The sequence below is a fragment of the Heterodontus francisci genome, chromosome 41 (assembly GCF_036365525.1).
Source record: "Heterodontus francisci isolate sHetFra1 chromosome 41, sHetFra1.hap1, whole genome shotgun sequence".
NCBI classification, from domain to species: Eukaryota; Metazoa; Chordata; class Chondrichthyes; order Heterodontiformes; family Heterodontidae; genus Heterodontus; species Heterodontus francisci.
The window spans coordinates 37,301,087-37,327,599 of NC_090411.1; the positions used below are offsets into that span (position 1 = coordinate 37,301,087).

A 26,513-nucleotide genomic window follows, 5' to 3' on the forward strand; every position below is an offset into this window, starting at 1 on the left:
GGAGGGGGTCAGAGGTACAGACCGAATACAAGAGTCAATGTGACGTATACATATAATAGAGTCAACATGGAATTCCAAAGGGAAAATCTTGCTTGACCAACCTTATTGAAATTTATGAAGAAGTAACAGAAAGGGTATTAAAAAAAATGGGTTAGATACAGTGTAAAGTTCCCTCTACACTGTCCTATTAAACACTCCCAGGACAGGTACAGCACTGGGATTGGCTGCTCTGTGATTGGGAATCCTGAGTGCCTCAATGAGGTGCAGCTGAGAATGCTGCAGTCAGTTGCTGGAGGTGCTGAGGACAGAACTGCAAAACTTTGAACAACTTTTGCTGTAGAGGAGGAAAGACTTTGGCAATAAGGCTGTATTTCGAGGTGGGTGTCAAGCACCAGACTTTTATTTCTTCTGGACTGTTGTGGGAGGTGGAAGAGACTGGAATAACAAGGGATGGGGGCTGTACAACTCTGCAGGGAGCTGTGCAATTGCACTGAATTTTCAAGGAAGTTCCCTTGCCACCCTAATTGCCCAGCCTGGGTCAGCTGAAGCTGCCTGGCTATAGAGACAGAAGGATCTAACTAGTATAAAAGCAAAATGCTGCGGATGCTGGAAATCTGAAATAAAAACAAGAAATGCTGGAACCACTCAGCAGGTCCGGCAGCATCTGTGAAAAGAGAAGCAGAGTTAACGTTTCGGGTCAGTGACCCTTCTTCGGAACTAACTAGTGCCTGGGCAGCTTTCGGCTGACCCAGGTGAAGACCCCTCCCACAACCAGAAGTGTTTAGAGTGCTCAGAGTACCACCCTTTAAGGAGAGAAAAAAGCAAAGTCATCACTTGCAGCCTGTCTTTCCCCTTTCCTGTATACCCTCAGTCTCTCCCCAAACCTACTAGTTGGTTTGTTTGTTTGCCTGCAATTTGGGGGTGTATTTGGCTCTTGAACCATGGCAAGCCCATCATCACCGGTGGCGGGGCCCTCTCATACCTATGCGGCTGTAGCCTCTGTGGCTGCCCGCGTGACCCCGTCACCTTTTAAATTAATTACTTCGAGCCATGGGGTAAAGAGTTATCCCCACCCCAATATGTCTATAGAGGCCTGTGTAAAGGCAATGGCTGAGGTTGGTGGCCCCTCGGCCATTGTGGCAGCCGCAAAAATGCACAGGAAGGCTGTGTTCTTCCTGAAGACCGAGTGGGCTGTGTCCCTGGCCCTGAATAAAGGACTCCCTGTGGGTGGGACTTTCCTGCCGGTGGACCCTCTGGGGGCCACTGCACAGCGGATAATGTTGTCCAATGTCCCGCCCTTCATTCCCAGTGAGCTCCTCCTCCCCCACCTGCACCACCTAGGGGAGGTGAGGTCGGGATCACCCCAATCCCGCTCGGTCTTCGGGAAAACAGCCTCCGGCATGTGAACTCCTTCCGCCGCCAGCTATTTATGCAGCTGGCACGGGAGGAGGTCTCGGAGGGCCAATTTAATGTGGAATTCCAGGGGACAGCCTATCGTGTCTTCTGGATCTCAGACGGGGTGCGGTGCAGTGCCTGCAAGGGGGTGGGGCACGTTCGTAAGAATTGCCCCAACCTCCCAGCTGCCAACTCCACCTCGGCGGCCCAGGGTGGCGCCACTGCACCTCCTCCCACTGCCCCCACATATCGTACAGACACCGCTCAGACGATTCCAGAGGCTGTGGTTTACACAGCCTCCGGCAGGGAGGGGAGTGCCCGTCCGGGTGGAAGGTAGGCGCGGAGCAAAAATAAACAGCGAGAGGCGCGTCCCCTGGACACCGTGACACAGCCCGAGCCTGAGCTCAGCCCAAGGCCCGTTCCCACGGAATCCACCTGTCCCAGGGCTGGGCTCAGGCCCAGGGTAACTTAATAGAAAGGAGGGTGTGGAGGCGGAGTCCTCTGATGACATAGAGGTCTCCGAGCCTCCACGCCCTAGTGGGAAAAAGAGGTAACAAAGGGCCCTCTTTGGAGGTTAGAAAGGGCCCTGAGGTGCAGGGTCCATCTGTTGGAGGGGAGCTGTCTCCTGTTTCGGGTCCCCAGGTTCCCCCTGCCACCACCACCAACATTAAGGCTGCAAAGCCTGAGCAGGAGCTCACTACCCTTCAGGATGGAGGGGAGGGGGAGACACCTGTACATGTGACCCCTCTGGGGGAAGCCAGTGGCGCCCTGCTTGTGGTGGGGGAGCCTGGGGACGCCTCCCATTCTGCCACTGGGTCGGGTGCCCTGAGTGGAGTGGAGGGGAGGGGGAGGCCCAGAGGGGTCGGCCCTCCCAGCCAGAATCCACTCACAACAAGGGACACCCAACCTGATTATAATTGAAAATGCTGCGTCTGTGGGCGCTGGCGAGCGGGAGATGGCCTCCTCTCTCCACCTCCAGTCTCGACTCCGGCTGGATTTCTGGAGTTGGGAACTTCCGTCTCTCCTGGACCGCTCATTGGCCTGGGGATGGAGGTGGAGGGGGGTCCTGAACCGCTGGTGCCCACAGGCTCCAGTTCCATCCTAGAACCCAGAGAGGAGGACTCCGCCATCGATCCTGGGGGTGGGATCGTGACGGAGGTGGGACCAGCTGGCGCGGCCGGGACGTCCGCCACACGGTGGGCGTGTCAGCAGCTGGCGGTGACGAACCGGTAGAAGACAGGGACTCGGTGTGGGCCACGGAGGACAACCTTGATTCCATCGTCAGTGAGGTGGTGGAGTCCCTCGTGCCTCCCACCGAGTCTCCTCTCATCCCCACAGTGGAACTCCGGGATTTCTTTGTGGCTTGCAGGGGTTGCCACGATAATGTTCAGCTGGCACTCGGCAGTTGGTCGAGTCTGGCGCTGATCATCCAGGCCGTCCGTGCTGCCCTCAAGAAAGCAGGCAAGGGTATGGGCGTGAAACTGGTTGAGAGGCGCCAGATTAATGTGTTCCTCAATGGGTTGCTGGGGGAGTGAAAGGCCAGGTGTACTTCCACTCCCCCCTCACAGTGAGGTGTTGGTGACGGGTTTTAAGTACCTTTGACATGAAGATAACCATAGCCAGCCTAACATCAACGGCAGCAGGGGGTCTCGCCGCAGATGTCACAATCTCTCAGTCCTCAGGGAAGGGAGATATGCGGTGAGCTTTCTGCAGGAAACCCACACCGTTCTGGGAGACGAAGCCACCTGGCTCCTGGAGTGGCAGGGTGGGGTCTACATGAGTCACCTCACCCCTATTTCTAGTGGGGTGGCTATCTTGTTGGCTCCGACTTTTCAGCTGGAGATCTTGGGGGTCAAGGAGCTAGTGCCGGGCCGCTTGCTCCACCTCGCCGTTCGCCTGGGTAGCGTGCCGCTCCACTTTGTGAACGTGTACGCGCCCAGGCCCAGCGCATTGCAAGCGCGCTTCTTTGAAGAAGTGTCTGCTCTCTTGAGCTTCGTCGATAGCGGCGAGTGCATCAGCCTCGGGGGGGATTTTAACTGTACCCTCAAGGTGGGGGATCGCTTCGGTCCCCTACGCGGCCAAGCGTCGGTGAAGTTGAGGGAACTGATCAGCTCCCTCAACTTGGTGGACGCCTGGCGGAATCTCCATCCCGACTCCAGCGCCTTCATGTGGAGGTCTGGAGGAGGAGAGTCCCGAATCGACTGCCTCTACTTTTCGCAGGCGTACGTCTCCCACGTCTCGGCGGCCTCCATGCGGCTGGTGCCGTGCTCGGACCACCACCTGGTGTGGATGGAGTTCGCACCGCACACGGGTGGGGTCCGCGTACTGGCACTTTAACAACCGGCTGCTGGAGGACGAGCGATTCCGGACTCATTCCGTCGATTCTGGACTGACTGGAGAAGGAAGCTGGGGGGCTTCCCCTCCTTGAGGCTATGATGGGATGTGGGCAAGACTCACATCCACGTCTTCTGTCAGGAGTACGCGAAGGGATCGACCAAGAGGCGGGAAGCCGAGATCGGGCACCTAGAGAGGGAGGTGCTCGACTTGGAGTCCCGCCTCGGTCATGCCGTCACGGATCTGGCCCTGTGGCAGGCATATAAAGAGAAGAAGGGCGCGCTGAGGGACCTGCAGCTCATAGGGTTCCGAGGCGCGTACGTGAGGTCGCGGGTCCAGATCCTGGAAGATTTGGACCGCGCCTCACCCTTCTTCTACTCGCTGGAAAAATGGCGGGGGATCCGTAAGCAGCTCATCGAGCTGCTGGCCGACGACGGATCCTCCATCACGGATCCGGAGGGAATGGGCCTCCTAGTCAGTACTTATTACAGTGCGTTATTCTCACCGGATCCGTCCAGGAGGACGCGCGCAGAGTTTTGTGGGAGGACCTGCCGCAAGTCAGCCCGGAGGGCGCTGAAGGATTGGAGGCTCCACTCACGTTGGTGGAGCTGACTGGCGCCCTCCACTAGCTCTCGAGGGTTAACTCCCCAGAGCTGGATGGGTTGACCGTGGAGTTCTCAGGGCATTCTGGGACATCCTGGGGGAAAGCCTGGCAACCGGGGAGATTTTCCTCTCGTGGCGCAGTGTGGTCATCGTCCTGCTGCTGAAGAGGGGCGATCTCCGCTTGCTTAAAAACTGGCGTCCGGTCTCCCTCCTCAGCACAGATTATAAGATATTTGCCCGGGATATGTCTACCCGCCTGGGCTCCGTGCTGGCCCACATGATCCACCCCGACCAGTCCTACATGGTCCCGGGCCGGTCCATCCAGGACGACATCCACCTGGTCTGGGACCTGATCCATCTTTCCCAGAGGACTGGTCAGTTGGTCGCCTTTCTCTCCCTTGATCAGGAGAAGGCGTTCGACAGGGTGGATCACGAATACCTTTTCGGGACTCTGTGCGCTTTCGGATTCGGGCCGCATTTTGTGGCCCGGGTTCGGCTTTTATACACCGCCGCAGAGTGTGTGGTCAAGGTTAACGGGTCCTTGATGGTGCCCCTTCGCTTTGGGAGAGGTGTGCGTCAGGGATGCCCCATGTCCGGCCAATTGTACACCAACTACGTGGAGCATAGAACATTACAGCACAGTACAGGCCCTTTGGCCCACGATATTGTGCCGAACATTTAACCTACTCTAAGATCAAACCACCTACATACCCTTCATTCTACTATCATCCATGTACCTATCCAAGAGTCGCTTAAATGTCCCTAATGTATCTGCTTCTACTACCACCGCTGGCAGCGCATTCCACGCACCCACCACTCTCTGTGTAAAGAACCTACCTCTGACATCTCCCCGAAACCTTCCTCCAATCACCTTAAAATTATGCCCCCTGGTGATGGCCCTTTCCACCCTGGGAAAAAGTCTCTGGCTATCCACTCTATCTATGCCTCTCATCATCTTGTACCCCTCTATCAAGTCACCTCTCATCATCCTTCGCTCCAATGAGAAAAGCCCTAGCTCCCTCAATCTTTCTTAGTAAGACATGCCCTCCAGTCCAGGCAGCATCCTGGCAAATCTCCTCTGCACCCTCTCTAAAGCTTCCACATCCTTCCTGTAATGATGCGACCAGAACTGAACACAATATTCCAAGTGTGGTCTAACCAGGGTCTTATAGAGCAGCAGCATAACCTCGCGGCTCTTAAACTCAATCCCCCTGTTAATGAAAGCCAACACACCATACGCCTTCTTAACAACCCTATCAATTTGGGTGGCAACTTTGAGCGATCTATGGACATGGACCCCAAGATCCCTCTGTTCCTCCACACTACCAAGAATCCTGTCTTTAAGCCTGTATTCTGCATTCAAATTCAACCTTCCAAAATGAATCACTTCACACTTTTCCAGGTTGAACTCCATCTGCCACTTCTCAGCCCAGCTCTGCATCCTGTCAATGTCCCGCTGCAACCTGCAACAGCCTTCCACACTATCCACAACTCCAGCAACCTTCATGTCATCGGCAAACTTGCTAACCCAGCCTTCCACTTCCTCATCCAAGTCATTTATAAAAATCACAAAGAGCAGAGGTCCCAGAACAGATCCCTGCGGAACACCACTGGTCACCGAGCTCCATGCTGAATACTTTCCATCTACTACCACCCTCTGTCTTCGATGGGCCAGCCAATTTTGTATCCAGACAGCCAACTTTCCCTGTATCCCATGCCTCCTTACTTTCTGAATGAGCCTACCATGGGGAACCTTATCAAACGCCTTGCTAAAATCCATATACACCACATCCACTGCTCTTCCCTCATCAATGTGTTTTGTCACATCTTCAAAGAATTCAATAAGGCTTGTGAGGCATGACCTGTCCCTCACAAAGCCATGCTGACTGTCTCTAATCAAACCATGGTTTTCCAAATAATCATAAATCCTGTCTCTCAGAATCCTCTCCAATAATTTGCCCACTACCAACGTAAGACTGACTGGTCTATAATTCCCAGGGTTATCCCTATTCCCTTTCTTGAACAAGGGAACCACATTTGCTACCCTCCAATCATCCAGTACTACTCTAGTGGACAGTGAGGGCGCAAAGATCATCGCCAAAGGCGCAGCAATCTCTTCCTTCGCTTCCCGTAATATCCTTGGGTATATCCCGTCTGGCCCCGGGGACTTATCTGTCCTCATATCATTCAAAATTTCCAGCACATCCTCCCTCTTAACCTCAACCTATTCGAGCATATCAGCCTGTTCCACGCTGTCCTCACAAACGACCAGGTCCCCCTCACTAGTGAATACTGAAGCAAAGTATTCATTTAGGACCTCCCCTACCTCCTCCGACTCCAGGCACAAGTTCCCTCCACTATCCCTGATCGGCCCTACCCTCACTCTGGCCATCCTCTTGTTCCTCACATAAGTGTAGAACGCCTTGGGATTTTCCTTAATCCTACCTGCCAAGACTTTTTCATGTCCCCTTCTAGCTCTCCTAAGTCCATTCTTCAGTTCCTTCTTGGCTACCTTGTAACCCTCTAGAGCCCTGTCTGATCCTTGCTTCCTCAACCTTAAGTAAGCTTCCTTCTTCCTCTTGACTAGCTGTTCCACATCTCTTGTCATCCAAGGTTCCTTCACCCTACCATCCCTTCCTTGTCTCATCGGGACAAACCTATCCAGCAGTCGCAGCAAGTGCTCCCTAAACAACCTCCACATTTCTGTCGTGCATTTTCCTGAGAACATCTGTTCCCAGTTTATGCTCCCCAGTTCCTGCCTAATAGCATTGTAATTCCCCCTCCCCCAATTAAATATTTTCCCATCCCGTCTGCTCCTGTCCCTCTCCATGACTATAGTAAAGGTCAGGGAGTTGTGATCACTATCACCGAAATGCTCTCCCACTGAGAGATCTGCCACCTGGCCTGGTTCGTTGCCAAGCACCAAGTCCAACATAGCCTCCCCTCTAGTCGGCCTATCTACATATTGAGTCAGGAAACCTTCTTGGACACACCTGACAAAAACTGCTCCATCCAAACTATTTGCACTAAGGAGGTTCCAATCAATATTAGGGAAGTTGAAGTCACCCATGACAACAACCCTGTTACTTCTGCACCTTTCCAAAATCTGCCTCCCAATCTGTTCCTCCGTGGAGCCATTCCTGTGCCTGCTTCGCAGGAGGTTGACGGGATTGGCTCTGCACGAGCCGGCCATGCAGGTCGTCCTCTCGGCTTACGCCGATTACGTGCTCCTCGCGGTCACAGATCCAGTTGACTTGCGGAGGATGCGCGACTGCCAGCAGACCTTTTCTGCCGTATCCTCCAGGAGGATCAATTGGGAGAAATGTTCCAGTCTCCTGGTGGGTCAGTGGCGGGTGCACTCCCTGCCGGAGGAGTTGACACCTTTTGAGTGGAGCACCACGCACCTCCTCTATCTGGGAGTCCACCTTAGCCCACTGAGGAAGCCTGGCGGGCAAACTGGCAGGAGTTGGAGGCAAAAGTCACCACTCGGCTGGGGCGCTGGACAGGACTGCTCCAAGTGCTTTCTTACAGGGGCCGAGCGCTGGTCATAGACCAACTGGTGGCCTCGATGCTGTGGTACCAGTTGGTCACTTTGGCCCCGCCCCCTGCATTTGCCACCAAGATCCAGAAGAAGCTCGTCGATTACTTCTGGGGCAAGAGGAAACACTGGGTCTCTGCCGCGGTCCTGAGTCTCCCGATCGAGGAAGGTGGCCAGTTACTGGTGTGCGTCCGCACCCAGGCTGCGACTCTCCGCCTTCGGACCCTGCAGAGATACCTGTACATCAAGCGTCCTCCCAGATGGTGTGTGCTGGGGACGTATTTTTTCCGCCAGTGTCACTGCCTTAAAGGTGACACGCAGCTCCCGGCGGAGTCCATTAGCCGCTCCTCTCTGAGGGAGTTGCCTGTCTTTTACCGGGATCTATTCCGAGTCTGGAACATGGTCGCCTCCAGTCAGGGCGCTCCCCCGCCAGCGGAGGAGAGCGCCTCGGCTGTCTGGGCGGCCGATTCCAGGGACGGACCGGTGGGCGGAGGAGTAGCCGAAGCCCCCGGGACACCCCTCACTGCGGGTGGCGAGGGGTCTCGGGAGTGCGGAGCGCTCCTGGCCGAGCTGACCCCCGCTTGGCCGGAACTGCTCATCGGACCCAGGCCTCGAAACCCTCCTCGGGAGCCGGTCCCGCACAACCTGAGCCGCCTCTCTGAAATGCCCTCCGTGCCATTCCAATCAGCACGGAGGGGTTTCCTGTATCGGCTGCTCCTGCACACTCTCCACTTCCTCGCCCTAGTCAGCTGGCCGGACACACCCTGGCGGTCTGCGTTGCCATCTGGCGGCGAGGGGAAACCCCGAAGGAGGGCTCTCTATGCCGCAGTCCTCCCCCTTTACATCAGGGACCTGGGGTGGAGGGTGTTGCACAGGGCAGTCCCGTGCAATAGACTTTTAAGTAGGTTCACTGACTCCCAGGCCGCCTGTACTTTCTGCGGCCTGGACGTGTTCCATGTATATATGGAGTGTGCGAGGTTGCAGCCCCTGTTTGAGTATTTGAAGGGGCTGCTCCTCAAGTTCTGGCTGCACTTCAGTCCCACGCTCCTGATCTTTGGGCACCTGGTGCGGAGGAGCGTGGGCCGGAAAGAGGATCTCCTCGTTGGTCTGCTCCTTGGCCTGGCCAAGGTGGTAATTCACAGGTCCAGGCTGCGGGCTGTTGGGGGGTCCGTCCTCCCTGATTGCCTGCCCCTCTTCTGCAGTTAAGTTCGCGCCTGGGTGTCCCTGGAGAAGGAGCATGCGGTGTCTGCCGGTACGCTTGAGGCCTTCCGCGACCGGTGGGAACCGCAGGGGCTGGAGTGCATTGTCGACGCCGAGAATGGCATTTTAATTTGAGTTTTTTGTTTATTTGTTTTCAATAAAGTTATTTTTAAAAATATAAATATGTATATAAAGTGGGCCTGAGGAATAAAGGCTCCCTCGATATAAAAGGAGCCTGGGGTATAAAGGCCACCTTAAAAAGAGAAAATAAAACGGGGTTAGATACAGAGTAAAGCTCCCTCTTTAAAAAAAACGGGGGGGGGGGGGGGGGGGGTCAGATACTGAGTAAAGCTTGCTCTATACTGTGTGAGCAAACACTGTATTTCCCACTCTCAGAAAAAAGAAAAAAAAACTGGGTTGGCTGTTGCTTCAGTGGAGCTGCTGACTGTGGCTGTGTCCTGGAGGCTGGAAGCTGTGTGACTGCCTGCTGCAAGAGGAAGACTGAGACTGAAAGGAAGGTTTTTCCATCTATCCCTGTCTACAAACGAGGAAAACAGGAGGCCAAAAGAACTGACAGTTCTTATGAGTTTGGCATTTTGAAGCCCTATCATTGATTGTTGTGGGAAGGGTGAAAGGCGAGATCTAAATACCTTGGATAGGGTGATTTTGTTTTAACAAGGAGCTCCTGTGTTTAACAGCATTGAATAGGAGCTCCCTCCCCACCCCAATGACCTAGCCTGGGATAGCTGGAGCTGCCCAGGTGAAGAGACTTTCTCTTTTGTTTTCCCTCAAGACCGTAAGCAAAATGTGCCTGGACAGCTTACAGCTGTCCCAGGTTAAGACATCGCCATCCCCCCTCCCTGCCCCGATCACCAACTGGAAGACCAGCGAAAGGACTGCTTTAAAGTAACATCTACAAAGAGACTGATTCCTCCTGACCTTCCTCTCCTTCAGCCTCGCTCCCTTGCCATAACCTCCAACAGAGTATTTGTGGGACAATTTGTTGTTTTTTTTCCCCTTTCTCTCAAACTCTATTTTATTCAATGATTGGTGTGACCCTTCTACCCCTTGAATTCACAGTCCTCTCTGGTGGCTGGACCTTCCTATGCTGCAGCAGCTGCTACAGCCACTCCTGTAGCCCCGCCACCATTTAAAATCTTGACATCAAAGCATAGGGTGAAGAGTTACACTCATCCAACCACGACTATTGAGGAATGTGTTAAGGCAATGGCTGAGTTTTTGGGCCCCTTGGCCATTGGCGCAGTCTCAAAGATGTACAGGAAAGCAGTGTTTTCCTGAAGACCAAGCGAGCAGTGGCCCTGGCCCTGAGCAGGCGGCTCACTGTGGGTGGGACTTTCCTGCCAGTGGACCCTCTGGAGGCCACTGCACATCGTGTGATTCTATCGAGCGTCCCGCCCTTTATTCCTGATGGGCTCCTCCTCCCCCACCTGCACCATCTAGGGGAGGTGAGATCGGGGCTCACCCCAGTTCCGCTCAGTCTTTGGAAGAACAGCCTCTGACATGTCTACTCCTTCCGCCGCCAGCTATTCATGCAGCTGGCGTGGGAGGAGGTCACGGAAGGCCATTTTGCTGTTCAGTTCCAGGGGACGGCCTACGGTGTCTTCTGGACCTCAGACGGGGCGCGGTGCCATGCCTGCAAGGGGGTGGTGCACGTTCAAAAGAACTGCCCCAACTTCCCGGCCGCCAACTCCACCTCGGCAGCCCAGGGTGGCGCCGTGGTACCTCCTCCCACTCCCCCTGCACCTCCAACAAACACTGCTCAGGCAGCTCTGGAGGCCGTTGTTTTCACGGCCTCTGGCTGGGAGGGAAGTGCCCATCCGAGTGGAAGGAAGACACGGAGAAAGAACAAACACTGAGAGGCGCGTCCCCTAGATACTCTGGCACAACCCGAGCCCAGGGTAACCAGGCAAAAGGAGGGTGCGGAGGCGGATGCCTCTGTTGACATGGAGGTCTCTGAGCCTCTGCACCCGAGTGGGAAAAAGAGGCGAAGGCACCTCTCCACAGAGGTAACACAGGGCCCATCTGCTGGAGGGGAGCTGTCTCCTGATTTGACTCCCCAGGCTCCCCCTGCCGCCACCACCAAGGCTGTAAAGCCTGGGCAGGAGCTCCCTACCCCTCAGGATGGAGGGAAGGGGGAGACCCCTGTTCATGTGGCCCCGACTAAAGGAGCGAGTGGACCCCTGCCTGTGCTGGGGGAGCCTGGGAAGGCTCCTGGAGAAGCGGGTGTCCTGAGTGGAGGGGAGGGCAATGGGCAATGGTACTGGCACTTCAACAAAATCCACTCCCAACCAGGACATACCCAACCCAGTTATGGTTGAAAATGCTGCCCCGTCTGCTGGGTCTGTGGGTGCTGGCGGGGTGGGAGATGGTCTCCTCTCTCCACCCCCGGTCCCGGCTCCGGGAATTATCGTCTCCCCGGGACGCTCATTGGCCTGGGGACGGAAGTGAAGGGGGGTCCTGAACCGCTAGCGCCCATAGGCTCCAGTTCCACAGAAGAACGCAGAGAGGACTCCTCTGCCATCGATCCTGGGGGTGGGATCATGACGGAGGTGGGACCAGCTGGCGCGGCCGGGCTGTCTGACCAACAGTGTGTGGCGGGTGTGTCAAGTGCTGGTGGCGACGACACGGAGGAGGATGGGGAGTCTGTGTGGGGCATGGAAGACGACCTTGATTCCATTGCCAGTGAGGCAGTGGAGTCCCTCGTGCCTCCCACCGAGTCTCCTCTCATCCCCACCACAGAACTCCGGGACTTCCTCGCGGCTTGCAGGTGTTGCCACAATAGGTTTGAGCTGGCCCTCGGCCGGTGGTCGAGTTTGGCACTGATCATCCAGTCCGTCTGCGCCCCCCTCAAGAAGGAAATAAGGGTGCGGGCGTGAAACTGGTTGAGAGGCATCGGTTTAAAGCGTTCCTCTCTGTGTTGCTGAGGGAGTGGAAGGAGAGCTGCACTTCCGCTCCCTCCTCACAGCAAGATGTTGGTGACGGATTTCTCAGTACTTATGACATGAAGATAACCATAGCCAGGGTCAACATCAATGGCAGCAGGGGGTCTCTCTGCAGGTTTCACAAACCCTCAGTTCTCAGGGAAGGGAGATATGTGGTGAGCTTTCTGCAGGAAACCCATACTGTTCTGGGAGACGAAGCCACCTGGTTCCTGGAGTGGCAGGATGGGGTCCACATGAGTCACCTCACTCCTATTTCTAATGGTGTGGCTATCTTGTTGGCCCCGACTTTTCAGCTGGAGATCTTGGGGGTCAAGGAGCTTGTGCCAGGCTGCTTGCTCCACCTTGCATCATCCTCGGGGTGGGGGATGGATTTTAACTGTACCGTCGAGGTGGGGGATCGCTCCAGTCCCCAGCGCAGCTAAGCGTCGGTGGAGAAGTTGAGGAGACTGACCAGCTCCCTCAGCTTGGTGGATGTCTAGCAGAATATGCATCCCAAGTCCAGCGCCTTCAGCTGGAGGAGGAGGGTCCCGAATTGACTGCCTCTACATTTCGCAGGCGTACGTCTCCCTCGACTCGGCTGCCTCTATGTGGCTGGTGCCGTGCTCGGACCATCGCCTGGTGTGGGAGGAGTTCACGCCACTCCGCACGCAGGCGGGGTCCGCGTACTGGCACTTCAACAACCAGCTTCCCCTCCTTGAGGCTATGATGGGATGTGGACAAGACTCACATCTGTGTCTTCCATCAGGAGTATGCAAAGTGGTTGACCAAGAGGCAGGAAGCTGAGATCGGGTGCTTAGAGAGGGAGGTGTTCGACTTGGAGTCCCGTCTCGGTCAGGCCTTTGCGGACCTGGCCCTGTGGCAGGCGTACAAAGAGAAGGGCTCACTGAGGGACCTGCAGCTCATAGGGTCCTGAGGCGCATACGTGAGGTTGCGGATCCAGATCCTGGAAGATTTGGACCGCGCCTCACCCTTCTTCTACTCGCTGGAAAAATGGCCGGGGTCCGTAAGCAGCTCATTGAGCTGCTGGCTGACGATGGAGCTTCCATCATGGATCCGGAGGGAATGGGCCTTTTGGTCCGTACCTATTACAGTGTGTTTTTCTCTCCAGTGAGGACGCACACAGACTTTTGTGGGAGGACCTGCTGGAGGTCAGCCGGAGGGTGCTGAAGAATTGGAGACTCCGCTCACGTTGGCGGAACTGACCGGTGCCCTCCGCCAGTTCTCGAGGGGCAAATCCCCGGGCTGGATGGGCTGACCGTGGGGTACCTCAGGGCATTATGGGATGTCCTGGGGGGCGATTACACGTCAATCGGGGGAAAAGCCTGGCAATCGGGGAGATGCCCCTCTCGTGGTGCAGTGTGGTCATCGTCCTGCTGCCGAAGAGGGGCGATCTCTGCCTGCTTAAGAACTGGTGTCTGGTCTCCCTCCTCATCACGGATTGTAAGATCTTTGCCCGGGCTATGTCTACCCGCCTGGGATCCATGCTGGCCCACATGAGCCACTTGGCCCCAACCAGTCAGACATGGTTCCAGGCCGGTCCATCCAGGACAACATCCACCTGGTCCAGGACCTGATCCACCTTTCCCAGAGGACTGGTCTGTCGGTCGCCTTTTTCTCCCTTGGTCAGGAGCCACCAGCGGAGCAGAGCGCCCTGGCTGTCCGGGCGGCCGGCTCTGAGGACGGACCACAAGTGGAGGAGTAGCCAAAGCCTCTGGGACGTTCCTCACTGCAGATGACGAGGGGGCTCAGGAGTACTCCCGACCAAGCTGACCCCTGTTTTGCCTGAATTTCTCATTGGACCCAGGCCCCGAAATCCTCCTCGGGAGCCGGTCCTGGCCAACCTGATCCACCTCTCGGAAATGCCCTTCGTGCCATTTCACCACGCAGAGGAGTTTCCTGTCTGGGCTGCTCCTGCAACTCTCCAATTCTCGCCCTTGTCTGCCACCCAGACACGCCGTGGCAGTCTGTCTTGCCATCTGGCGGCGAGGGAAAACCCCAGTGGAGGTGTCTCTACGTGGGAGGCCTCCCCCTTTACATCGGGGACCTGGGGTGGAGAGTGCTGCACAGGGCAGTCCTGTGGAATAGACTTTTAAGTAGGTTCATGATCTCCCAGGCCACCTGTAATTTCTGCGGCCTGGACTCGTCTGTGTTCCATGTATATATGGAGTGTGCGAGGTTGCAGCCGCTCTTTCAGTATTTAAGGGGGCTGCCCTTCATGTTTTGGCTGCACTCCAGCCCAACACTCCTGATCTTTGGGCACCCATTGCAGAAGGTGATCTTCTCGTTGGTCTGCTCCTGGTCCTGTCCATGGTGGCATTTCACAGGTCCAGGCAGTGGGCTGTCGGGGGGTCTGTCCGCCCTGATTGCCTGCCCCTCTTCCGAGGTTATGTTCGTGCCCGGATGTCCCTAGAGGAGAATGCGGTGTCTGCTGGTTTGCTTGAGGCCTTCTGCGACCAGTGGGCACTGTAGGGGCTGGACTGCATCAGATGCAGAGAATTTCATCTTAATTTGAGTTCTGTTGTATTTAAAATGCATACAAAGGGGGCCTGAGGAATGATGGCCCCCTCCAGAAAAATAAAGGGGCCTGGGGTATAAAGACTTCCTTCAGAAAAAAAAAATGGATTAGATACAGAGTAAAGCTCCCTCTAAACTAAAAAAAAAAGGGGAAAAGAAGAAAAACAGGTTAGATACAGAGTAAAGCTCCCTCTAAACTAAAAAAAAAAGGGGAAAAGAAGAAAAACAGGTTAGATACAGAGTAAAGCTCCCTCTAAACTAAAAAAAAAAGGGGAAAAGAAGAAAAACAGGTTAGATACAGAGTAAAGCTCCCTCTAAACTAAAAAAAAAGGGGAAAAGAAGAAAAACAGGTTAGATACAGAGTAAAGCTCCCTCTAAACTAAAAAAAAAAGGGGAAAAGAAGAAAAACAGGTTAGATACAGAGTAAAGCTCCCTCTAAACTGTCCCAGTAATGTTCCTCAGCCAGCCTGAAATTGCTGTCCTTTTCCATTCCAGTGTGACATTTTCACAAATTCCAAGGTAAATTGGCTGTCTAATGTTATCTGTGTTGTCCAGAAGGAGCAATCTGTATTCGACCATGTCTTCAAGGTAGTATAGGGAATTTATATGGAAAATTGTAAGAGTGCCCTTGCATCTTGGTTCTCACTGGCGTAATCCATCACTCTGGCCACCTGCAGATGTGGGACCCCTTCTACACATGCATTAATGAAGGTGGGATCTGATGGTATGGTGTGTAAATATAGCACCATACAACAAGGCCACAAGTTTAAATCCCAGTCTATGCTGAATTCAAGGTGCAAGTAAGGCTTCTATAATTTGACTGAGATCCCTGAGATTGTGACAGAGAAAAAAAAAGTCAAGAGTCCAGCTCCTGAACTCTGATCTGTGCCTCCTGTGCACATATATAAACGATGAATGAGGGCCAGCTCCTGCTCAGCTGTGATACCGTCTCACAGTTCAATATCCTGCTAATGCTGTGAGGGAGAAATTCAACTCACACCAGTCAATTTTGCATTTGAAAAACAGGTGGAAAGAATTTGAAAGCTGAGCGTGGGACAGTGCTCCAGCCACCCCATTGACTCCCAAGGTCCATCTGCAAACGGGCCTGGAACAGACGTACAGTTGCTTTCCATTGCAAGTCCATAAAGTACGCTGATTGTAGAACCCAGGATTGCCTCTCCCACACCACCCCCCCTCCCCCCAACAACACACCCTCTCAGGACCCACCTGTTGCAGTTGGTGAACAGTAGCAGGACAGCTATTTATCACCCGCAGCTCACTACTCCATTCAAATGAGGTCCGATGCCCAATTTCCCTTGGGCCTGAGACCAGCGCACAGAGCAATTGCTCCACTGCGTTGCCACCCATTTAGGGCACAAGTTGAATGCCTCCCCCTCTAGGCTCACACCTGAAGAACGGCTACTTGATTGAGGTACTTGAGGGAGATCAGCACCCATTGAACTGTACCCCAGTAAGAGTCAGGGTAGATGGAACTGTACCCCAGCAAGAGTCAGGGTAGATGGAACTGGACCTCGGAAAGAGTCAGTGTAGATGGAACTGTACCCCAGCGACAGTCAGTGTAGATGGAACTGTACCTCGGCGAGAGTCAGTGTAGATGGAACTGTACCTCAGCGAGAGTCAGGGTAGATGGAACTGTACCTCAGCAAGAGTCAGGGTAGATGGAACTGGACCCCAGCGAGATTCAGTGTAGATGGAACTGTACCTCAGCAAATGTCAGAGTAGATGGAACTGTACCCCAGCAAGAGTCAGTGCAGATGGAACTGTACCCCAGCGAGATTCAGTGGAGATGGAACTGTACCCCAGCGAGATTCAGTGTAGATGGAACTGTACCTCAGCAAGAGTCAGTGTAGATGGAACTGTACCCCAGCAAGAGTCAGTGCAGATGGAACTGTACCCCAGCAAGAGTCAGTGTAGATGGAACTGTACCTCAGCAAGAGTCAGTGTAGATGGAACTGTACCTCAGCAAGAGTCAGTGCAGATGGAACTGTACCCCAAAAAGAGTCAGTGTAGATGGAACTGTACCCCAGCAAGAGTCAGTGTAGATGGAACTGTACCCCAGCAAGAGTCAGAGTAGATGGAACTGTACCCCAGCAAGAGTCAGAGTAGATGGAACTGTACCTCAGCAAGAGTCAGTGTAGATGGAACTGTACCCCAGCAAGAGTCAGAGTAGATGGAACTGTACCCCAGCAAAAGTCAGTGTTGATGGAACTGTACCTCAGAAAGAGTCAGTGCAGATGGAACTGTCCCCCAGTGAGAGTCAGTGCAGATGGAACTGTACCTCGGCAAGAGTCAGTGTTGATGGAAGTGTACCTCAGCAAGAGTCAGAGTAGATGGAACTGTACCCCAGCAAGATCACAGTAGATGGAACGTACCCCGGCAAGAGTCAGTGTAGATGGAACTGCACCCCAGCAAGAGTCAGTGTAGATGGAACTGCACCCCAGCAAGAGTCAGTGTAGATGGAACTGTACCCCAGCAAGAGTCAGTGTTGATGGAACTGTACCTCAGCAAGAGTCAGAGTAGATGGAACTGTACCCCAGCAAGAGTCAGAGTAGATGGAACGTACCCCGGCAAGAGTCAGTGTTGATGGAACTGTACCTCAGCGAGAGTCAGTGTAGATGGAACTGTACCCCAGCAAGTGTCAGTGTAGATGGAACTGTACCTCAGCAAGAGTCAGGGTAGATGGAACTGTACCTCAGCAAGAGTCAGTGTAGATGGAACTGTACCTGAGCAAGAGTCAGGGTAGATGGAACTGTACCTCAGCAAGAGTCAGGGTAGATGGAACTGTACCTCAGCAAGAGTCAGGGTAGATGGAACTGTACCTCAGCAAGAGTCCGGGTAGATGGAACTGTACCTCGGCGAGATTCAGTGTAGATGGAACTGTACCTCAGCAAGAGTCAGTGTAGATGGAACGTACCCCGCCAAGAGTCAGTGTAGATGGAACTGCACCCCAGCAAGAGTCAGTGTCGATGGAACTGTACCCCAGCAAGAATCAGTGTAGATGGAACTGTACCTCAGCAAGAGTCAGTGTAGATGGAACTGTACCCCAGCAAGAGTCAGAGTAGATGGAACTGTACCCCAGCAAGAGTCAGAGTAGATGGAAATGTACCTCAGCGCGAGTCAGTGTAGATGGAACTGTACCCCAGCAAGAGTCAGTGTAGATGGAACTGTACCTCAGCAAGAGTCAGAGTCGATGGAACTGTCCCTCAGCGAGAGTCAGTGTAGATGGAACTGTACCCCAGTAAGAGTCAGTGTAGATGGAACTGTACCCCAGTAAGAGTCAGTGTAGATGGAACTGTACCCCAGCAAGAGTCAGTGTAGATGGAACTGTACCCCAGCAAGAGCCAGAGTAGATGGAACTGTACCCCAGCAAGAGTCAGAGTAGATGGAACTGTACCCCAGCAAGAGTCAGAGTAGATGGAACTGTACCTCAGCAAGAGTCAGGGTAGATGGAACTGTACCCCAGCGAGAGTCAGGGTAGATAGAACTGTACCTCAGCGAGAGTCAGGGTAGATGGAACTGTACCCCAGCAAGAGTCAGGGTAGATGGAACTGTACCTCGGCGAGAGTCAGTGTAGATGGAACTGTACCCCAGCGAGAGTCAGAGTAGATGGAACTGTACCTCAGCAAGAGTCAGTGTAGATGGAACTGTACCCCAGCGAGAGTCAGAGTAGATGGAACTGTACCTCAGCAAGAGTCAGTGTAGATGGAACTGTACCACAGCAAGAATCAGAGTAGATGGAAATGTACCTCAGCGAGAGTCAGTGTAGATGGAACTGTACCCCAGTGAGAGTCAGTGTCGATGGAACTGTACCCCAGCAAGAGTCAGTGTCGATGGAACTGTACCTCAGCAAGAGTCAGAGTCGATGGAACTGTACCCCAGCAAGAGTCAGTGTAGATGGAACTGTACCTCAGCAAGAGTCAGAGTAGATGGAACTGTACCTCAGCAAGAGTCAGTGTAGATGGAACTGTACCTCAGCGAGAGTCAGTGTAGATGGAACTGTACCTCAGCAAGAGTCAGTGTAGATGGAACTGTACCTCAGCAAGAGTCAGTGTAGATGGAACTGTACCTCAGCAAGAGTCAGTGTAGATGGAACTGTACCCCAGCAAGAGTCAGTGTGGATGGAACTGTACCCCAGCAAGAGTCAGTGTAGATGGAACTGTACCCCAGCAAGAGTCAGAGTCGATGGAACTGTCCCTCAGCGAGAGTCAGTGTAGATGGAACTGTACCCCAGTAAGAGTCAGTGTAGATGGAACTGTACCCCAGAAAGAGTCAGTGTAGATGGAACTGTACCCCAGCAAGAGTCAGTGTAGATGGAACTGTACCCCAGCAAGAGCCAGAGTAGATGGAACTGTACCCCAGCAAGAGTCAGAGTAGATGGAACTGTACCCCAGCAAGAGTCAGAGTAGATGGAACTGTACCTCAGCAAGAGTCAGGGTAGATGGAACTGTACCCCAGCGAGAGTCAGGGTAGATAGAACTGTACCTCAGCGAGAGTCAGGGTAGATGGAACTGTACCCCAGCAAGAGTCAGGGTAGATGGAACTGTACCTCGGCGAGAGTCAGTGTAGATGGAACTGTACCCCAGCGAGAGTCAGAGTAGATGGAACTGTACCTCAGCAAGAGTCAGTGTAGATGGAACTGTACCCCAGCGAGAGTCAGAGTAGATGGAACTGTACCTCAGCAAGAGTCAGTGTAGATGGAACTGTACCACAGCAAGAATCAGAGTAGATGGAAATGTACCTCAGCGAGAGTCAGTGTAGATGGAACTGTACCCCAGTGAGAGTCAGTGTCGATGGAACTGTACCCCAGCAAGAGTCAGTGTCGATGGAACTGTACCTCAGCAAGAGTCAGAGTCGATGGAACTGTACCCCAGCAAGAGTCAGTGTAGATGGAACTGTACCTCAGCAAGAGTCAGAGTAGATGGAACTGTACCTCAGCAAGAGTCAGTGTAGATGGAACTGTACCTCAGCGAGAGTCAGTGTAGATGGAACTGTACCTCAGCAAGAGTCAGTGTAGATGGAACTGTACCTCAGCAAGAGTCAGTGTAGATGGAACTGTACCCCAGCAAGAGTCAGTGTGGATGGAACTGTACCCCAGCAAGAGTCAGTGTAGATGGAACTGTACCCCGGCAAGAGTCAGAGTAGATGGAACTGTACCCCAGCAAGAGTCAGTGTAGATGGAACTGTACCCCAGCAAGAGTCAGTGTAGATGGAACTGTACCCCAGGAGAGGAGGAGAGTAAATATACCTGTAACACAGAGAGGGAGACAACCTCTGTATGCATGTATCTACATCTTTGGATCGCAGTTCAGTATAAATCAATTTCTGCGCACCAGCTGATGTTCTGGCACAGTTACTCACCCAGCCACCCATCTGGGATATCCAAGGAACTACCATCTCCAGAATAAATACTTCAACCCATTTCTTAAAAAATGCGAAGGATTTTGATTGCAAGATCTTAAAAACAGAAATAGAGCTATTAGTCACTGCTTTGTACTACTGCTACTTGCTTGAATCTTGGATGCACTCGATGGGTTGAATGGCCTCCTTCTGTGTTGTAAATGACTCCAAGACTCTAAATCAGGTCACTCCCTGTCATAGTACTGAAACAGCCTTAAACAAAGTTTTAAATGACATCCCCCCGACTGTGGTGCATTATTCCTCCTCCTCTTCCTTGAGTTCTCCAGCCTTTGTTGTCAACCACACTTTCTTTCTCCAGTGCCTCTCCTGCTCAGTTGGACGAGTTCCACATATAAATATATGATCATAACCAGAGAATTTCCATTCAGGCTTGTTGTCTGGCCCTGCAGTATTACCTCTGGAGTTGTCCAAGGATGTATCCTTAGCCCCTCCTACACCCACCCACTTCCTCATATACGTGCTGTCCTTTTCTGATGTCATCCGGAGTCATGGGATCAGCTTTCACATGTACACTGAGAACACCTCTCCACTGCTCTATGTTGTCAGACTGGTTGGCTGCATTCAACCTTGGATGAGCCACTAAGCATTGGGAAGGCCAAAGCCATTCTCTTTGTTCCCCTGCCACCCCCCCACCCCACAAACTCCATATCCTAGCCAACAATTACACTCCCCTATGTAGGCAGTGTGTCAAGTTGAATCAGACTGTTTGTTGTATTGGCATTCTGTTTTATCCTAAGCTTAACTTCTGACCTGATACCCTTTCCAGCACAGAGACTGCCATTTTCCACCTCCATTATATCAGCCACACATCCTCCAGCCCCCCATAAATATCAGCTCATCAAAAACTCTACGACACGTATTCATCCTGCTAACCCACCACCCCTGTCCTTGTTGATTTACATTGGCTCCTGGTCCTATAAAACACCCCGGGCAGGTTCAATATGGGTTAGAGACAGAGTAAAGATTCCTCTACACTGTCTCATCAAGCATTCCCAAGGCATTACATGGGTACAGTACCCAGCCATTACCCAGGTCAAGTGAACACTCGTTATCCAGAGTATGTTTTGAATTATGTATTGATTGATTTATGTGTTATTGATTAAATGATTTGAGTACTCACTGTCGGCAGAAATAGTTTTGCCAGCTGGAAGAAAAGGAAGACATGGGCAGCCCTCCCAGCTCCCACTGTGACTCTTCTGCTGAATATGGCATTCGACAAACACTGCAGAATGTGTAGGGGGTTGGGACTTTTCAGGAGGGGCCCAAACACCCTGCAACACAAACAGAGAAACACTGAGACCTGTGGCCTCTACCCGATCCACCCCAAACATCCATCTCTAGGAATTATATCACTGAATTCTTCTTTATTACTTGCTTTGCTCTGTAACATGCAGCTGATGAAGCAACCACTGCTTTCGAGATAAGGATGTAGTAATCTGGACCACAATTGGTCAACTCTTGCTGAGTGAGAAGCCCCACTCAGGAATTGAAAATATAGAGATTGAATTTCAGTGAGGGTTCTCTGATTGTCCATAATAATCTCAGTGAAAGGTCCACTGAAACTAACAGTATTAAACACTACCTGTACAAACACTAATAACAACTGCACAAACTCTACTGCTCGCCAACTGTGCACACACTAACACCAACTGCACCAACATTAACACCAACTGTACAAAACTAACACCAACTGTACAAAACTAACACCAACTGTTAAAATACGAATAACACCAACTGCACAAAAACTAATAGCACCAACTGTACAATATTAACACCAACTGGCAAGTTCTACTGCGCACTAATAACACCCACTCCACCAACACTAAAAGACCAACGGCACAAACACTAGCACCAACTGTACAAACACTAATAACACCAACTGTACAAATTCTACTGCTCACTAACAACACCAACTGTACAAACTCTACTGCTCACCAACAACACCAACTGTACAAACACGAGCACCAACTGTACAAACACTAACAACACCAACTGTACAAACTCTACTGCTCACTAACAACACCAACTGTACAAATTCTACTGCTCAATAACAACACCAACTGTACAAACACTAACACCACCAACTGTACAAACACTGACAGGACCAACTGCACAAACACCAATAATACCAATTGTATAGATTCCACTGCTCACCAATAACACCAACTGCACAAAACACCAAATGCATAAACACTGATGAAACCAAATGCATAAACACTGATAACACCAACTGTATAAACACTGATAACACCAACTGTACAAAACACCAACTGTACAAACACTAATAACACCAACTGTAGAAACACTGATAACACCAACTGTACAAAACTAGCAGCAACTGTATAAACACTGATCACACCAACTGTACAAACACTAACACCAACTGTACAAAACTAGCAGCAACTGTATAAACACTGATAACATCAACTGTACAAAACTAGCAGCAACTGTATAAACACTGATAACACCAACTGGACAAAACTAGCAGCAACTGTATAAACACTGATAACACCAACTGTACAAAACTAGCAGCAACTGTATAAACACTGATAACACCAACTGGACAAAACTAGCAGCAACTGTATAAACACTGATAACATCAACTGTACAAAACTAGCAGCAACTGAGTAAACACTGATAACATCAACTGTACAAAACTAGCAGCAACTGTATAAACACTGATAACACCAACTGTACAAAACTAGCAGCAACTGTATAAACACTGATAACATCAACTGTACAAAACTAGCAGCAACTGTATAAACACTGATAACATCAACTGTACAAAACTAGCAGCAACTGTATAAACACTGAGAACATCAACTGTACAAAACTAGCAGCAACTGTGTAAACACTGATAACATCAACTGTACAAAACTAGCAGCAACTGCATAAACACTGATAACATCAACTGTACAAAACGAGCAGCAACTGTATAAACACTGATAACATCAACTGTACAAAACTAGCAGCAACTGTATAAACACTGATAACATCAACTGTACAAAACTAGCAGCAACTGTATAAACACTGATAACATCAACTGTACAAAACTAGCAGCAACTGTGTAAACACTGATAACATCAACTGTACAAAACTAGCAGCAACTGCATAAACACTGATAACATCAACTGTACAAAACGAGCAGCAACTGTATAAACACTGAGAACATCAACTGTACAAAACTAGCAGCAACTGTATAAACACTGATAACACCAACTGTACAAAACTAGCAGCAACTGTATAAACACTGATAACATCAACTGCACAAAACTAGCAGCAACTGCATAAACACTGATAACATCAACTGTACAAAACGAGCAGCAACTGTATAAACACTGATAACATCAACTGGACAAAACTAGCAGCAACTGTATAAACACTGATAACACCAACTGTACAAAACTAGCAGCAACTGTATAAACACTGATAACATCAACTGTACAAAACTAGCAGCAACTGTATAAACACTGATCACACCAACTGCACAAAACACCAACTGTACAAAACTAGCAGCAACTGTGTAAACACTGGTAACACCAACTGCACAAAACACCAACTGTACAAACACTAATAACACCAACTGTAGAAACACTGATAACACCAACTGCACAAAACACCAACTGTACAAACACTAATAACACCAACTGTAGAAACAATGATAACACCAACTGCACAAAACACCAACTGTACAAACACTAATAACACCAACTGTAGAAACAATGATAACACCAACTGCAGAAAACACCAACTGTACAAACACTAATAACACCAACTGTATAAACACTGATAACACCAACTGCACAAAACACCAACTGTACAAACACTAATAACACCAACTGTAGAAACACTGACAACACCAACTGTAGAAACCCTGATAACATCAACTGCACAAAACTAGCAGCAACTGTATAAACATTGAAAACACCAACTGTACAAAACTGGCAGCAACTGTACAACACTGATCACACCAACTGCACAAAACTAACACCAACTGTATAAACACTGATAACACCAACTGTATAAACACTGATCACACCAACTGCACAAAACTAACACCAACTGTATAAACATTGATAACACCAACTGTACAAACAGTGATAGCGCCAACTGGACAAACACCAACACCAACTGTACAAAACTAGCAGCAACTGTATAAACACTGATAACACCAACTGTACAAAACTAGCAGCAACTGTATAAACACTGATAACATCAACTGCACAAAACTAGCAGCAACTGGATAAACATTGATAACACCAACTGTACAAAACCAGCAGCAACTGTATAAACACTGATAACACCAACTGGATAAACACTGATAACACCAACTGTACAAAACTAGCAGCAACTGTACAAACACTGATAACACCAACTGTACAAAACTAGCAGCAACTGTATAAACACTGATAATTTCAACTGTATAAACACTGATAACACCAACTGCACAAAACTAGCAGCAACTGTATAAACACTGATAACACCAACTGGATCAACACTGATAACACCAACTGCACAAAACTAGCAGCAACTGTATAAACACTGATAACACCAACTGGATAAACACTGATAACACCAACTGTACAAAACTAGCAGCAACTGTATAAACACTGATAACGTCAACTGTACAAAACTAGCAGCAACTGTATAAACACTGATAACATCAACTGTACAAAACTAGCAGCAACTGTATAAACACTGATAACACCAACTGGATAAACACTGATAACACCAACTGGATAAACACTGATAACATCAACTGGACAAAACTAGCAGCAACTGTACAAACACTGATAACATCAACTGTATAAACACTGATAACATCAACTGTACAAAACTAGCAGAAACTGCATAAACACTGATAACACCAACTGGATAAACACTGATAACATCAACTGTACAAAACTAGCAGCAACTGTATAAACACTGATAACATCAACTGGATAAACACTGATAACATCAACTGTACAAAACTAGCAGCAACTGTATAAACACTGATAACATCAACTGTATAAACACTGATAACATCAACTGTACAAAACTAGCAGCAACTGTATAAACACTGATAACATCAACTGTACAAAACTAGCAGCAACTGTATAAACACTGATAACATCAACTGGATAAACACTGATAACATCAACTGTACAAAATTAGCAGCAACTGTATAAACACTGATAACATCAACTGTATAAACACTGATAACATGAACTGTACAAAATTAGCAGCAACTGTATAAACACTGATAACATCAACTGAATAAACATTGATAACATCAACTGTACAAAACTAGCAGCAACTGGATAAACACTGATAACATCAACTGTACAAAGCTAGCAACTGTATAAACACTGATAACATCAACTGTACAAAACTAGCAACTGTATAAACACTGATAACATCAACTGTATAAACACTGATAACATCAACTGGATAAACACTGATAACACCAACTGTATAAACACTGATAACATCAACTGTACAAAACTGGCAGCAACTGTATAAACACTGATAACATCAACTGTATAAACACTGATAACATCAACTGTACAAAATTGGCAGCAACTGTATAAACACTGATAACATCAACTGTATGAACACTGATAACATCAACTGTACAAAACTAGCAGCAACTGTATAAACACTGATAACACCAACTGCACAAAACTAGCAGCAACTGTATAAACACTGATAACATCAACTGTACAAAACTAGCAGCAACTGTATAAACACTGATAACACCAACTGGATAAACACTGATAACATCAACTGTATAAACACTGATAACACCAACTGGATAAACACTGATAACATCAACTGTATAAACACTGATAACATCAACTGTACAAAACTAGCAGCAACTGTATAAACACTGATAACACCAACTGTATAAACACTGAGAATATCAACTGTACAAAACGAGCAGCAACAGTATAAACACTGATAACATCAACTGGATAAACACTGATAACATCAACTGTACAAAACTAGCAACTGTATAAATACTGATAACACCAACTGCACAAAACTAGCAGCAACTGTATAAACACTGATAACATCGACTGTACAAAACTAGCAACTGTATAAACACTGATAACACCAACTGCACAAAACTAGCAGCAACTGTATAAACACTGATAACATCAACTGTACAAAACTAGCAACTGTATAAACACTGATAACACCAACTGCACAAAACTAGCAGCAACTGTATAAACACTGATAGCACCAACTGTACAAAACTAGCAGCAACTGTATCAACACTGATAACACCAACTGTATAAACACTGATAACATCAACTGTATAAACACTGATAACATCAACTGTACAAAACTAGCAACTGTATAAACACTGATAACACCAACTGCACAAAACTAGCAGCAACTGTATAAACACTGATAACACCAACTGTACAAAACTAGCAGCAACTGTATAAACACTGATAACACCAACTGTATAAACACTGATAACATCAACTGTATAAACACTGATCACACCAACTGGATAAACACTGAAAACATCAACT

The 26,513-nt window shown here is 50.0% G+C and overlaps 1 protein-coding gene and 1 long non-coding RNA gene across 8 annotated transcripts in view; one reads left to right on the forward strand and one right to left on the reverse strand.

The window, feature by feature from the left end:
- Positions 1 to 26,513, forward strand: part of LOC137353506 (uncharacterized) — a 691,250-nt gene that overhangs the window by 482,133 nt on the left and 182,604 nt on the right. The window lies entirely within an intron of this gene.
- The window catches only part of LOC137353503 (uncharacterized), a 118,232-nt gene that overhangs the window by 4,400 nt on the left and 87,319 nt on the right, over positions 1 to 26,513 (reverse strand). For 6 of the 7 annotated variants that reach the window (XM_068019885.1, XM_068019879.1, XM_068019880.1 and 3 more), the window contains 2 exons: positions 21,107 to 21,257; positions 19,927 to 20,022 (listed from right to left, as the gene is read on the reverse strand). In XM_068019885.1, the coding sequence (XP_067875986.1) occupies positions 19,927 to 20,022; positions 21,107 to 21,257 (247 nt within the window). The remainder of the gene's footprint in view (positions 1 to 19,926; positions 20,023 to 21,106; positions 21,258 to 26,513) is intronic. The other variant, XM_068019883.1, reaches the window with a different exon arrangement.